The 15,778-nt window shown below is 42.6% G+C and overlaps 2 protein-coding genes across 3 annotated transcripts; both read left to right on the top strand.

Annotated features, from left to right (window-relative positions):
• Positions 1-6,155: 6,155 nt before the first annotated feature.
• abhd13 (abhydrolase domain containing 13) lies at positions 6,156-11,720 on the top strand. Of its 2 annotated transcripts, none has more exons than XM_076107071.1 (2): positions 6,156-6,211; positions 7,776-11,720. In XM_076107071.1, the coding sequence occupies exon 2, from the start codon at positions 7,810-7,812 to the stop codon at positions 8,863-8,865; it is 1,056 nt and encodes a 351-aa protein (XP_075963186.1). In that variant the 5' UTR covers positions 6,156-6,211; positions 7,776-7,809; the 3' UTR covers positions 8,866-11,720. The 2 variants fall into 2 exon arrangements, with proteins under 2 accessions (XP_075963186.1, XP_075963185.1); XM_076107070.1 differs by lacking the exon at positions 6,156-6,211 and adding an exon at positions 6,218-6,420.
• A 298-nt stretch (positions 11,721-12,018) lies between these two features.
• Positions 12,019-15,088, top strand: tnfsf13b (TNF superfamily member 13b). The gene is made up of 6 exons (XM_076107072.1): positions 12,019-12,690; positions 12,797-12,908; positions 13,451-13,507; positions 13,615-13,739; positions 14,044-14,194; positions 14,407-15,088. Exons 1-6 carry the CDS (start codon positions 12,469-12,471, stop codon positions 14,517-14,519), a joined length of 780 nt encoding a protein of 259 aa, XP_075963187.1. The 5' UTR covers positions 12,019-12,468; the 3' UTR covers positions 14,520-15,088.
• The last annotated feature ends 690 nt before the right edge of the window (positions 15,089-15,778 follow it).

Below are 15,778 nucleotides of genomic sequence, written 5' to 3'. Positions count from 1 at the left end.
TATTTGCAAGAAGCCACATATTGCAGTGCATGTACAGCAACATTATTGTGTAAGCTTTATTCCACTGTGACTAAGTTTAATAAGTCATTGTCTAATTGAATCTTTAACTTAAAAATAAAGATCCATTTTGTATTATGAAAACATCGCAGAGTTTTCTAGATTTTCAGGTTACTAGGTCAAAAACCTAAATTTTGGGGGAACATTGTTTACTCTTTCCTTTCAAACCATTTTCACCTTATCAACCGACACTCGCATGCACTCACACACACACATAGACACATGGATACTTATTCAATTAGAAATGAAAGATGGCCTTTCCGTCCCCACAGGATAAAACAGTAACCTTTCATCTGGACCTCAACCCTGTCTTTTTTTACTGACCACAGTCCACATGTCCTCTGGTATCAGCTCAGTCAGGAGTGATCTCCCAAAACAACTCAATAATCACTTATTATGCCTACCGGTCTGACTGACCTTCACAAAGTGACTGAGCTTTCTTTAAATTGAGTGAATTGGCTCTTTAAGTGGATAGAGGTTAGCAACATGGCCCCTTTCTGCACACACATTCCCACAGTTTACCCAACCTTTAGAAACCTTGTGACTTCCCTTAGATGTGTAAATGCAGCTGCATTTTCCAAGGACAGTGGGTTCTACTTCTCTTCTGCAGAGACTGAAGTCTCCACAGGCTAAATTGAACACATTGTAATTACAGCATGCCCTTGATATTGCACTTTTTCAAATAGGGCTTGCTGCTGACACTATTTCATGGTTACACCTCCTTTAAAAAGAAAATTTGCTTCACAGAGAGCCGTGTTGAGGAATTTCCCGACGTGATGAGCTCTGGGCAAAAGGTTAACTGTTACCGCAATACATTATTGTAACCGGGATTTATAACGATGGTAAGGATGATGAGGATGAGCATTATTGTGGTGGCAGCTGAGGTGGTTATTGCCTCATGGGAATCGTTTGACATTTCATGAAATATGATTATTCGCTTTTCTGCTAAGAGTAAGACGAGAAGATCAATAGCACTTTCTTGTGTGTAGCTGGAATCAGCAGGTGATTAGCTCCGCATAAAGACCGGAAGCAGGGGGAAAGAGCAAGCCCACCTCTGTCCAAAGATCAAAAATAAGGCTACCAGCACTTCTTAAGTTCACAACCTGTTATTGGGTGAGCTTTAAAGGTGCTGCGCATATTGCTGAACTTTGGAAAGTGCCAAGCTAGCTGTTGCCTCCTGCTTCCAGTCTTTGAGCTAAGCTAGGCTAATTGTCTCCTGGCTTTACCTACAGAATCGAAGGTCTAACGATTGCAGGTGTCATGGATTGTAAAGCCCTTTGAGGCAAATTAGTGATTTGTAATATTAGATTACTATAAATAAAGTTGACTTGACTTGACAAAAGCTGGCATTCATATACTTGTCTAAAAAAAACACTTCGATGAATTTCATTAACAAACCACTTGAAGGCTGCTCTATTTAGCATCTCTGGCAACTGATGTTACCAGTGTGGAGACTGTTCAAGGTGTCTGGAGAGCCAAAGACAGCTTCTGAAAGTCATCTCGTCATCTTTATTTTTGGCACAGTGGTTAAATGTGCTAATTATCTATCTCTACCATCAGAGGTGGTTGGGCAAAGACCGGGAGATTAACGACAGTTTAGGATAAGATCATTCACACTCTAAAGATGCTGCAGGTGTGATAATAGCATTTTAGGCAGACTGGTGACCACTCTTCCTTAATCCACTTTTCACGGTGAGAATATTTAACACAGTGAGGTGTGAACAGAGGGAGCTACAAGTCCTGCAAATGTGATCGACACGGCACAGACAAAAAAATGACCCTAACCCATAACAACAATAAAATGTTCAAACGAATAACGGTCACTAGAATTAAAAAGGCACAAGAGACAGAAATAGTAGGCAGTGAAAACCAATGATTAGAAAAATAAAATAAAAACTAAGGCAATAAATGACTTAAGTAAAAGCCAGGCTAAAAAGATGTGTTAAGGTTTCTTTTAAAAGTGTCCCTCAGATCCTCAGGAAGACTGTTCCAGACACGAGGGCCACAGTGATTAAACACTGGCTCCCCACGCGTTTTTGTTGAGATCCTTGGGACAACTGAGAGGCCAGCAAAAGATCTGAGGGACCTGCAGAAGTAGGTAAATATCTAAAAAGCATGTCTGAGAGATAGGCTGGTGGCAGGACATTCGGTATTTTAAATACTAGGAAGAAAATGATAAATTCTTAAACTGAACCAATGTAGTAACTTTAAAATAGGAGTCATGCAATGTATGTGATCTCAGTACTAGGGCTCCTGTGTTATTTGTTGATGGCCAACAGCTTTTTTTAGGTAAACCAAAGAAGAGAGCATTGCAATAGTCACGCCTAGAGGTTATAAAAGCATGAATTATTTTTTCTGTATCAGCCTAAAAGAGAAATGATCTAACCTAATCGATGATTCTCAAAAGCCGAGGTTAGAATCTAAGGTTTTTGACCTGGTTCTTGGTGTGAAGGGCTAATGACTGAAGGGGTGACAGTTGCTGACTCTGGGCCTTTGCCCCAAATATTAGGTTCTCCGTCTTGTTTTGATTCAGCTGTAGGAAGATGTGACATCCATACATTTGTGTCGTATAAACACCGCAATAACCCTTACTTCTTTATTGCGTCACTGAATGGCTTTGGTTTGGGATGGCTTATCCTCCAAATCCTCACCACTCCCTGCACTTTAGCAAGACAGGTCCCACATTTCACACAGGAGAACACACATAGACACAAACCTATATCTGCAGCTTAATTAGATTGATAGATATCATCATAGATGTGAAAAAAGGTGTGTTTGCAAGGGCAATGAGGGAAATATAGCCTTTATTAAATCTCTGCTTCTTCGCCACAGGAGGCCGCCTAATTGCTACCTGAGACATACAGCAATTTCCACCCAATTTATTCTTGGCATGCATATGTTCAGGACACTCTATGCTGCATGCACACAATGCCAGGTAGGCTTGCCTATTTCACTTAGCTGATTAGGCCATCACTGTACAATGTGCAATCTCATTAATCCTCGTTGACTGACACAACAGCTACAGCAGCTCTTATGTTGTTAATTATGAATCTGCATGACACGAAACAAAAGGCAGTTTAATGTTGCACTGCAGTGAAATGTAACTCCTGGCCGTATCTGCCCCCTCCTCTGTGATGTGTTTGAAATGAGGAGTCGCCATTATGTAGCCGTCCTCTCAGACTCAAAGCAACGCTCTGTCTCCAAGGTGACAACACATTTACTGTAGCCATGGACACCACATCTATCACCCCGTGCAAGGCATTCAGTGACTTGCAAATCAAAGAGTCATCATTCATGATGATGTCAGATGAGTTCAACTATGTCTTTCACAAACCCAGCAGAAAATGCAATGACAGCAACTCTTACACTTGAAGATATAAAGTCGCAGCACCAGTCCAAAAAAGATGCTGACTGACAGAGAAATCAATGTGTATCAATCGCTTGGCTATTGGCTGCGTAGCATGAGGTGAATGACAAGCATGTCCCTTGGCTTGATAATATGATATTCCCAGCGAGGTCATCACAGTCTCCCCCCATCCTGTAGCCGCTCTGGATTTGTATTATTGAGCTCAAGCCCTCCAGCTGTTTGGAGTGCTATATTTCAAGTAATTGAGTCGTGGGATACGAGAGTTGAGCCACAGAGCGTGCGTATATAAGTGTGTATGAGAGTTTCAGTGTGTGTGTGTGTGTGTGTGTGTGTAATAGATGTTTTGACTGGCATGTCAAAGGTAATTGAGTCGTAGATAAGAGAGAGTAAACTCGCCAGCTGTCAGTCTCTTATAGCTGAATCCATCAGAGTGCAGCACTCCCTATAACCTAAAGAGACGAGTGTGTGCGTGTCTCTTTGTCTGTGTGTCTGTGTGTGTGTGTGTGTGTGTGCGTGTCTCTCTGTGTGTTTGCGTGTGTGAGTGTCTGCATTGCATTCTACAGGGCTGCAGCCAGTGAAAAGGCTGCAGCCCTATGATTTTGTGTAATTAGCTTTTCCCTTTTTTTTTTCGAAAGAGTGTGAATAAATAATGGGGTTTGAACATGGACATAATTTTAAAGTCAATCTGTTGAAAAGTCCCTCATTCTCATTTCTCATTTAATTCAACGAAACCCTTTTCCCTTTAAGGGCCACTTTCCAAGTGAGCTCTTACATAAAATTGAGCTCTGTGAGTTTTTTACTGACAAAAATTTAAATCTGCATAAATGCCAAAACCTTTTCTCCTTGTCATAATACAGTACGCCTCAATATCAAATCCTGCAGTCTGCCCGACATCTTCACATCTTTTTGTTGAGGTAACAAATTGTCCAGCAATGGTGACATCATTGTTTACGTGTGGATAGTAAGTTCCTCACCTGCCTCCGTGCTGCAGCTATGCGGCTCATTATTGCCAGTGTCAGCATTTCTGCCTCGACGATAATTAGATCAACTATTATGTTTTCACACACAGACTTGATTTTTGGTGACTTTATTTTGGTAGCCGGAGAAGTTTTTAACTAACAGAATAGAGGGGTGATCCGTTTAAGGTTTTGACGCTGACTACAACGCCACAGAATCAAATCAACGAACCTCAAGGGCAGAGCTGAACGGGCAACAGCTGTGCTAGTGTGCACATAATCTGTCTGTCTCCTCCAAGGTCACACTGAGTGTGAGCTAGATGTTACGGCAATACCAATAGTCAACCTGGGAAGAGGGCAAAACATCAACATATCATCTTCAAATGTGTATCTAACGAGCTTTATACTCCATATTCCCCATGTCGGGTTATTTGTTTTATATCTGATGAGTTGGAGGCTGTAATCTTCAAATGATTGGTTAACATGCTTTCTGCCCTCAATGTCATTTCATCAAGGGACACTTCACTCAGCGTGTCAACAGAGCAGTTACAAATTTATTACAAAAGTCTTTATTTTTGAAACCCTGTTTTCTGGGGAATCTACCTTTTTAGTGGCCAGATTATTGTGGGCCTACATCAACAAATCGTACCAACTTCCTGGCTTGGTTTGAAGTCATGGATATATGATAGCAACAGTCCCCTGTCGATCTGTCAATCTGCTCCCTAACACAGCATTTAGGATTATCGTGAAGCATCCCACTAACTTTAATTTGGGGATTTTATTTGTAAAATGTAAAATTAACCTACATTTAGTGAATTTTCAGGATTATAATCTTTCCAAGAGCAGCACCTGGTGGGCAAAGATCGTATAGCACACAATTTGAGATCAGACCACTGTTATTAACACCCACTGTTACTGTTATATGATTTGTATGAGACAGGAGTAGTGGTTGCTGCTCTCTCTATTATAGCATTTCAACATGCTGCAACACTGTTTAACAGAATGGGTGGTCACCATATGTTCAGTGAAACTGTCTGGAAATAATTTAGAGACAGTTTAGACATTTTGGTTCTTGGAGTATATTTTGACTCCTGTTTCTGTGTAAAAAAGTTGTAAGCTATGTGGCCGATGTAGCAGATATTGAATCCTTCAAATATCTGCATATAGTGTAATAGAATCAAGGTTAAATTATGGCAGTGTGGTTTTTGGATTCGCATGAGAAACTGTAATTGGTTGATTAGATGTGTTCCGGGCTCTTAGATTATGTATAGGAGCAGTAAAAACATTACCCGTGTCTGCCCTACAAGGTGAGACAGGCGGAAATGTGTTTATGCAGAAAACAGCTAGTGAACTATTGGATGAATTTGAGAAGCCATGGAGATAGTCACCAAACCAAAAAAGGGCTGCAATCCTAAAATAAGGGAGAAACCACCTACCAGACATGCAGTGATGAGAGACTTTGGGAGTTTATGAAAATTAGTTTTTTCCAGCTATAATGTGGCCTTTAATCCCTGAGAGATTATTTAAAATGATGTTGGTAGATCTGGAATAACTTCAAATGAAGGCAAGAAATAATAGGGTATTTATAGTTTTAAGGAATGTAAATATACAGACTGTATGCCGGTTTTTATAGACAGAACGGAAGATCATCATCAGCTTTCAACACAAGACTGATTAGAAAGACTTGACATACCAGCCACTGTAGGAGTTATTTAACTCCAGAAGATGGCAGTAATGCAAAATGTAGGATGCCAGCTGCTGTAAAACTTCAAAGAAGAAGAAGAAGGAACCTTTCTTTTGCTGCTAAGAAATGCACGGAACTTCACGAAGGGTACACACTCTGGTAACGGTAATGCTAGCAAGTGGTGTAGCTAGCATTGCCGGTTCTTGCTAACAATAGTTCTCCTTGCGTTTCGCACCAGTTTACCGTCACTGTAATTCATTTAACTGCTAAAGAGCTGCTTGACAGTGACGGCGCCGTCTACGTGCTACTGTTTTGTGAAACATTCATGCAGCCGAGGTGCTAAAAATGAGAGGAGGGTGAGTATGTGGCTATACCTGGCTAACCATAGAAGACATAGGTGGCTTAATTTATACGGTAAAGAACGCGGCGATAGGAGTAAAGAAGGTCAGACAGATGGTTAGCGTGCCTGTCACGGTGCTAGCTCGCAGCTAAGCTAGCTAACGTCACTGTAGATGCTGTTTTATGTCCAGTCACACGGTCGGCTTATCGCCGTCTCGGGAAACAGCTCGCTTTGACAGTCTCTCATGTAACGCTACAGTGCTTAGTGGTGATTCATTATGTAATACTGACACGGACATATGCGCCTCAAATACATTTGATAGATGTCAGTAGCGTTACTGTTAAACGTTAATGTGCTTTTCACCGGGCTGGCAGCAGCTGTCACCATGTCTTCTGTGTGTGTGTGTGTGTGTGTGTGTGTGTGTGTGTGGGTGGGGTCGAGACATTTTTCAGTCTTCTAATATTTATAAATGTTTTCACCATTTCTACCCAGCAACATCAACATTAATTATTCGTTGGTGCTCGTTCCTGGTCCTGTAGAGTCCCACCAATGCATACTTACTAGTTACATCTGTCTCTACTCTGCCCACACCTCATGAGGTTCAGTTTGGGATTTTCACTTCATCAAGAGTTGTTGTCCACCAGCCCTTAAAATCGCTGAACACACCTGATACTCATAAACAATCACTGCAATGACAGCCTGACAGACGGTGGTCGTTTGGACTGATTGCAGTAGCTAAATGGTTTGAGTGACAGAATTAGCACCACAAAGAAGGCTTTTTGGTTATTAACGGGTTAATTCATGGCTGCTAAGTGTCAAACCTCCCAACTTAGTTTAAGGTCCTCTGCCTGGGAGGGATCATGTTTTACATAATGTTTGACCTCAGTATTAAATGTACTTACATAGTGCCTCATTTAATGCTTGATTGTCTTTATTTTCCCTTTGAGAGACAGTAAAGTTAGCCACACACTAACCTTAACACGTAGCTGTCTTCTCCTTAATAACTTGGTTTGATATGCATAACATTGTCAGAACAGAGGTGATTCATTAAAGTACTTTTACATTAATTCTGTTAGTGATACCAAAGATAAGTTTACATGTTAATATGTCGGTTTTGGCATAAATATACCAGATATAGATTTTATTAGTTAGTTACTTAGGTAATATTAAAGATTATCAAATTTGAGAATTTGTTGTATTTCCTTAATTGCACTGTAGCAGTTTGTAACCATCACTTTCTGTGTCATTTTTCATATTAAATAATTACAAACTAGTTGATAATTAGCCTTATGTGCATTCTTATGCACTGATGACTCACTTGATCCTTGATTATTTACACTAAACCTGTTTCTCTTCTCTTTGTACTTGCAGAGTGTGTGTGGTGTGACTCAGCTCTTGGTTAGCCATGGAGAAGCCCTGGAGGCTGTGGGCGGGAATAGAGCGTTGTACCCTGACCCTGGCCTCCTGGTCCTGGGGTGCTTGTCGAGTCTCCCTGTTGGCCCTCATCCTCACCTTCCACCTGTATGGGGGATTTTTTCTCCTCGCACTGATCCTAGCCTCTGTGGCGGGCATTCTCTACAAATTCCAGGATGTGCTCCTCTACTTCCCAGACCAGCCCCCCTCCTCTCGCCTTTACGTCCCCATGCCAACAGGAATCCCTCATGAGAATGTGTACATTCGCACCAAGGACGGCGTGAAGCTCAACCTCATCCTGCTTCGCTACACGGGAGGCGACGGGCCTCCTGGAGTCAGCCCCGGCAATCAAAGCAGCCCCACTTCCTCTGCTCCACCCACCATCCTTTACTTCCACGGTAATGCGGGTAACATTGGTCACAGGGTGCCAAACGCCCTGCTCATGCTGGTCAATCTGAAAGCCAACGTGGTGCTGGTGGACTACCGTGGCTATGGAAAGAGTGAGGGCGAGCCCAGCGAGGACGGACTGCACCTGGATGCCGAGGCCACGCTGGACTATGTCATGACCCGTCCCGATCTGGACAAGACGAAGGTGGTACTGTTTGGCCGCTCTTTGGGGGGTGCCGTGGCTGTGCGCTTGGCGTCGGTCAACCCTCACCGCGTGGCAGCCATTATTGTTGAAAACACCTTCCTCAGCATCCCCCACATGGCAGCTACACTCTTCTCCTTCATGCCCATGCGCCTGCTGCCCTTGTGGTGCTATAGGAATCAGTTCCTGTCCTATCGACAGGTGGCGCTGTGCCGCATGCCGTCGCTGTTTGTCTCTGGTCTGTCGGACCAGCTCATCCCACCCGTCATGATGAAACAACTATACGAGCTGTCTCCTGCGCGGACTAAACGTCTTGCCATCTTTCAGGAGGGCACACACAACGACACTTGGCAGTGTCAGGGCTACTTTGCTGCTCTGGAGCAGTTCACGAAAGACCTGATGAAGAGCCACGCCCATGAGGAGAGTGCTCAGCCGTCCTCTAGTGTCACCATCATCTGAAATAAACAGCCGGGGACTGACTGGTCGTGGGCTGGAGGAAGTGACGGCTGTCGAAGGCTTGATTGGATGGACTTAATTGATTTCTTGAAAGAATGTACTTTTTTTTTAATGCTTTGGTCTGGGTTTCTATTTTATTTCACTCTTTCTACCTTTTCACTTTATGTAAATGTAATATATTTGTTAACATGATTTGACTATTTGAAAGGTTTTAAACGAGGGCAACAATTCCCTCATGGCTTCTTTTGTGTTGCAGCTATGAATGCATGAACTCTGACCTTAATCGAATGAAGCCAGAGCACACACGCCCAAACTGCAAGATGTGTCACAACCGCAGAAGACTTGCTGTAATGGGTCTTATGAAATGTTTTAGAGTCACTGAAGCATTTGCTCACAGTATAATGACCATATGAGCCCCTACAATGTTTCAGTGGAAAGTGATTGCAACTGAAATAAAAAAAAAAAAAAATACACTTCTTCTGGGAACCAAAATGAGACACTGATAATATGTAGGCCTGTACTGTATGTATCTTTGTTAATTCATAACATTGCACTTTTTGTGTTCCGATTTACCAGAGTAGGCTGACATCTTCTGAGCAATACTTTGAGGAGCATTGGGATGTTTGTTTTCTCTCCGAAACTGGTGAGGATCATCATTGCAGTAGCTTGGCATGACATGATATTGTAGTGATTAATATATATATATATATATATATATATATATATATATAAATATAAATGGATAAGCTGCAAGATATTCTCCCCGTTACTGGCCTGTTAAAATACAACAAGCACGCAGGATAGCTCTTACTGTTGAATGGACTTAAGTTGCTATTTGGTGACTTTGGCTCCTGTAGTTTGGTAAGGAGCGTTTACTCAGTGTGTGGTTTTGTTAATAAATGATGGGTGCAGTTTTATTCAGGTCTATCTCGGTACAACTCTATAACATATGCCCGTTTGTGCACTGACATGTTGCCGGTCGCTGTAATCCTCCTGTCGGTACTGATCGGGAAGAATTGTATATAATGTCGAATCCAAAATTGAGCAGAGGATAAAATGAGGCTTCAGCAGCCTCAGTAAGAGGAATCAAGTGGGTACTTTCCAAGGTGAATCCTATGTCCTCTTTGTGTTGCTGTTCCTCCCCCAGAGCACAGGAGGCTCAGTCTGGAAAATTCCAAAAGAGAGAATTTGTGTAGAAAAAAACATTTGATCTTCCTCAGACTGAAGCTTCATATTAAAGGAGTGGATTCTGTTCCCCATGTCGTACACTCTAATAGAACCAGCACGGGATATAGAGTATAAACAGAAACAGGGTTGCAAAATACTGTGAAACTTCCCGTGATAATTGGCAGGAATTTACAGGAATCATCTGGAATGAAATGGCAAATATTTTTGCCGATATTGCATTTACCGTGTCGTATGCAGCTGAAAACAAACCTTGTATCGTATCGTATGCAGACAAAATCCATTAATTCCTATTTAATGGGATTCTGGTAAATTAACTGTACACATGATATTCAGCACCGCATGTTTAAAATTCAATTAAATGGAAATACTCTTCACCAAAACATGCCATAAGACCTCGTAGTACCAGAAATGTATCGACCCTTTGCAACCGATAACAGCGACCAATTACTCTGTCAACATACATACAAATATATATATATATATACAGTGTGGGTATGTGAGTATTGTATTACGATAGTCTTGAAAGAAATATGAACATATTAAAGAGCTGAGAAATAATGTAAGTATTTCTGATGAAACGTGATTACTTTGCCATTATCAGCATCATAATTGTTAATTGGAAGATTTTCTGTTCTCGTCTCACCCCAAGATTATTTATCCTAATGTCTTTCCTCACTCGGAGGGCTTTTAATGAGCGGATTAACCTTTCCTGTACGTCTTCCTGGGACGAGAGGAGAGCCCGACGATTAAAACCCGGTCTCCTGCTCTTACCGTCCAAATGCAACATGCTGCACTGCAGCGGTGTCAGAGCCTTCTGAATACACGTCTCCTTAGCCATATTGTTTCTAAAAAAGTAAGCTAAACTACATTTAACAAACATCAAAAGGCCTAATTTGTTTGTCTCAATGTGAACTTAAAAATGGTCTCAAGGCTACTATGAATGTAAATTGTGGTCTTCAATTAACAAGAAGTAACGTATCGATGGTCTTTTCTTCCTTTCGTTTTGCCTCCAGTGGCTCAGAACACTCAGACGTTTGTTTGTATTTTACCGAATCCATGAACCGAGTTCCATTTGTCCCTCCATGTGTTGCTAGAGCACACTGTGCACTCGTTTAGTTCCAAACGCCTTGTTCTACACACGTCTGCTGTTAGTCTTCATTCAAGAGAAGATGTAACTCATCAGTCACTTGGTTTATTGTTTTTGGTGGCTGGCCTCAAGCTAAATTAATGAAATGTATTGTTACTGTACAACACCCTGTTGAATCAAACTGAATGTCTCTCCATCTTTTTTTTTAAAAAATAAAGAAAATCATTTGTCAGGTGTTCTGCAAATGCACCCTGGAACATATTAGATATGCTCCTATGATTGTTAATAGTGAAATGAATGCTGTTGAAAGTGTTTGCAAGCCGGCATGTGGTAACGGACCTGCACAGTGTTAACTCTTATGTGTGTGTACATCTACCATGACTTACAGCGACACATGGCAGAACCATTGATGGGACATCTGAATGATTCATCTTCAGCACCAAGCTGTCAGTTTGAGGGATTTCTTTCCATTTCCCTTATGTTTTCTTTTCTATTTCAAAACAATGTCGACTTCTTTTTGTAAGCACACATTTTCACTTTCTATTTTCTGTACTGTAACATGCAATAAATTGATACATTGAAATTGCTTGTTTGTGTTGTTGTTGTAAATAAGCTTCTTTTTTTTAAAGTAACAGTTCTAAACTCACTTATCTAACCTGGCGTCACTTCACTTTTTTTATTCTGGGAATCGCAGTTTGTTTGTTTTGCCATTCAAAGTTGAAGTAATTTTTGTACTTCCTTCTTTCTGTGCATGTTGGCTCCTTACGAACTGTAAAGTTCAAATGTGACGGTGCCGATAATTATGTCTTATTTCTCCCACTTTCTCTTTCTCTCTCTCTCTCTCTCCCTATTTCCCTACCAGACTGTCCCTCGTCTCGCTGCCAACCTGTCCTTCCTGTTTCCACGATCACATGGCTTGTTTGTTAGAATGTGGAGAACCTGGGATGTGTTTTATCCTTTTTAAAGAGCGAGATGAAGAAAAAGAGGACTTGTCAGGGCTGCTGGTCAGGCAGGAAGCGGTGAGTGCGGTTAGCAGAGCGGAACAGTAGAGGGGAAGCTGTTGTGCCCTTTCTTTGTACAGTATTTCTTCTGCGTATAGTCCCTCAGACGGACTAAAGTGGAACCAGCTACTGAAGGAGAAAGCGAGACTTAAGGAAGCCAGCGGTGCTTTTTAACCGGCATTAAGGTAAAGCTTAAGACACCGTTGATGACAGCAGCAAACACTCACCACTCCTTGCCCAAGTGTGTCAGCAGAGAGGCAGCTTAGTTCAGGCCTGAGGCTGGTCATGCTGCCGGTGTGAGCTCTCTCTGGAGACTGTTTGGGCCCCGCAATGGAAGTTTTGGCAGGTGTGAAGCCTGATGCTGGACAAAGGCCAGGTGGAGGGAGGCTGTCCTGGCCAGTTCTCCTGCTGACGCTCGCTGCAGTCACCTCCTCCTCTCTTTCAGCGTTCTCCCTGTACCAACTGGTGGCTCTCAGGGCTGAGGTGGAGGGACTCAAATCAGAGGTCGGTCGCAGGAGAGAAGAGGGACGAGAGGCCAAGCATGCGGGCCAGGTGAGAGACAACTAGTCCACAAGGACATCTTCATCTGCACAGATTTGGAAAGACATTTTGCCAACATGTATTGTTCTTTTCTGAACACTTCATTGTGTCTTTTCAGATTGAGAACATCGGTAGGAGGAGCAGCCAAGAGTCCCTGCACCCACCTGGCTTTCCACATGCTTTCCCCCCGATACGAAAGAAAAGATTGGTCTCCGGATCAGAGGCATTAGGTAAGACTGACAGTTCACTGTGAATGTATGCTGCAGATAGTAGTTTCTTTAGTTTGCATGGAGTGTACAGGGTGTGACCGATTTCATTTCCAGGGTTTACGGTGGGGATTAAGTTCTTCAATCCATTCCTTAGTGTTGTGATATTTGTATTTATACAGCTCAAATGGGTTTCGCAATCTGTACATGCCTTTTACGCTGAGACCTGTGATTCAGAAAAGTAAAAACAAACAACATAGCCAAGTGTGGATGACACATCAGCTTTGGTGATAATCACTTAAAAACTGAAACGCCTGATGTGGTGAGATAATGCAACCATCAGCTCATAAGCTATTGAACAATCCCTGGGCTTTTACAGGACATCAATATTTACAGTAAGCTGTTGCAAAGTGCTGACTTTGGCAATGGAATTGTTCCCAAAAACCAAAAAGGGAAGGAGCAGAAGGAAAAAGAGAGAGACGGCCACGGGGAAAGCACTGTGCAGATTGTGAGGAAGCCTCTGGCCAGTATGAACATGTCTAACATTGTTGTAATTTGTGTCATAGTTTCTCAGCCTTTCCTGCAGTTGTTGGCAAACAATAGCAGGAAAACCTTCCAGAAAGGTACAGTATGCCTGACCTGCACTATGACACTTTGGAGACTGTTGCCATACATATTTAGCACTCAGTGCTTTGGCGTGATTTCTCATTTTGTATTTCCTCGGGAACAGAATATAACTCGGAGCCGCACACCGGCATCCCCTGGCAGGCTGGGCTGAGGAGAGGCTCTGCCCTGGAGACAGACGGAGACAGCATGCTAGTCACAGAGGAGGGCTTCTACTTCGTGTACAGTCAGGTAGGACGGTTCATGTTGTCATGTCATAGTTCTTCCACAGGGAGGCGCTGCTACTCCGTTTGCCCATCACCAGGTTTTTACACGGGAGGGGAATGCATCTCCACACATTGCAGGAAGAAAAAAAACAATGTGCTCGATCCAAGCATGCAGTAGGTCAGATAAAGAAGTAGAAATGCAAATGATGCATGCATAATAAATGAGGTGGCAAATTATATACCACCTACCTGACTGTTTCTACATTGTTAACCCCCCCCCCCCCATGCCTCACAGCATAGACTGAGCCCAGTGTTTGTGATGTGCTCAGGTCTACTACATGGACAGCACCTTTGCAATGGGTCACGTGGTGATCCGGAGGAAGAGGAATGTGGTGGGAGACGAGCCTCAGTATGTGATCTTGTTCCGCTGCATCCAGAATATGAACCCCGTCCACCCTTACAACACCTGCTACACAGGAGGCAAGTATTGAGTTGTTGTTTGTGTCAAGCTATGTTACAACAGCTGTTACGGAAGGTCAGTCGGTGTTCTTTAGTCAAGCTCTCAAGCTTGTGTGTGTGTGTGTGTGAATTGGCTGCATATGTGTGTCAGTCGTTGGGTAAGCTGTTTGTTGCAAGAGAAGAAAAGAAAAAAAGGTAGTTCAACATCTGAAGTGTACATTTGACTTCCTTAGGTATTGTGAAGCTGGAGGTCGGGGACCACTTGGAGCTGCTGATCCCTCGTGCCACAGCCAACGTGTCCCTGTATGGAGACACCACCTTCCTGGGTGCTGTCAAACTGGCTTGAAATGTGTCACCTCATTTCAGACTGGAGGGACACTGTGGTGGTGGAGGTGGTGGGGAAAAAAAAAAAAAGAGTGCCATAACGCGAGCAACATAACACAGTTCTGGTGACCACGCCTGACCTGACCGTGAGAAGAAAACAGGAAGCAGCCATTTCTGTACCGGCTGAGTGATAGACTGCGTGACTCCGAGCTTGTTTCCGCCTGAGGGGACATGAAGGAGACTATGAGTTGATGGCATGGTCTTTACTGTTAAAGATGCACCTTGTACACGTAGCTACAGCTGTATTATGCTCATTGCTACTATACATCATGACAGGATATTGTACAAACCGTCACAATCAAATGACTGAGACGTGACTTTGTCTGACTCGTAAGAGATGTGTTACTTGTGTGACAGTGATACTGTTTTTGATCAATAATCTTTCCTCCTGTAGCGTGACTGAAATAGCTCTCGCATGTTATTTTAGACATTCAAACACAAACGTATCTTCTGAGTGCCATCATTTTGATTCAAGTTTATTCACTGATTAAAAATTCAGATGCAATAAAGTGACAGTTCTGTGCAAAAATATATGACATCATCTGGAATCTGGGTGGAGGTTGTTTTTTTTTCTGTTGTTGGCCACAAGGAGGAGAGACTTCAGTGTGACAGAACATCCTGCTAGGCAGCGGAGAGAGGAAAGGAACTACGGCTGAGCAGGAACAGTGGAACTCAGGTGAAAGAGCCTATTTTTAGAGTGATGCGAAACTGTACAGGCAGATGGTGTCTGCACATTCAAAGGAGCTCCTGCTCAATGAATCTGTAATACCTGAGGAGCCTGGAGGAAATAGCGATATGTCCTCATCAATGGATGGTTCTTTATGTAAAGCTAGTGGGAGAGGGAGAGTTACACCTGGGATCCAGACACATTTTGACCAAAGGAGTTCCACGACTTCATACAAATTATCCTAACCAAACATTCGGAAAAGTCTGATTACATGTGGTGTGAGAATGAACTGGTTATTAAAAACTGAACTACGAAATGAATTATTATAGGTTGACACAGAGTAGTTTTGCCTAATAAATACTGGGATATTTACCACCCACCGCTCGTATACAATACATCTTACATCAACACAAATTAATGACAGGAAATAAAGTTTGATCTGTATTTGTATACAGCTGTTATCTGCTGTCAGGGAACGACTAAGACAACTAACACACTGCTCGTTGTTGGTGGCACCCACCCACATGTAACTCAGCTTGTGCCCAGTGTCAGTT

The sequence above is a fragment of the Anarhichas minor genome, unplaced genomic scaffold, assembly GCF_050575085.1.
Source record: "Anarhichas minor isolate MPS153535 unplaced genomic scaffold, ASM5057508v1 ptg000004l, whole genome shotgun sequence".
NCBI lineage: Eukaryota > Metazoa > Chordata > Actinopteri > Perciformes > Anarhichadidae > Anarhichas > Anarhichas minor.
This window is presented reverse-complemented; position numbering and strand designations above follow the sequence as displayed.

Excerpts from the sequence above, each read along its gene's own strand:
- abhd13 (XM_076107071.1), top strand. The coding sequence starts at position 7,810 with ATGGAGAAGCCCTGGAGGCTGTGGGCGGGAATAGAGCGTTGTACCCTG.
- tnfsf13b (XM_076107072.1), top strand. The coding sequence starts at position 12,469 with ATGGAAGTTTTGGCAGGTGTGAAGCCTGATGCTGGACAAAGGCCAGGT. Across the intron at positions 12,691-12,796 it reads AGGCCAAGCATGCGGGCCAG|ATTGAGAACATCGGTAGGAG; the intron begins GTGAGAGACAAC and ends GTGTCTTTTCAG. Across the intron at positions 13,740-14,043 it reads TCTACTTCGTGTACAGTCAG|GTCTACTACATGGACAGCAC; the intron begins GTAGGACGGTTC and ends TGATGTGCTCAG.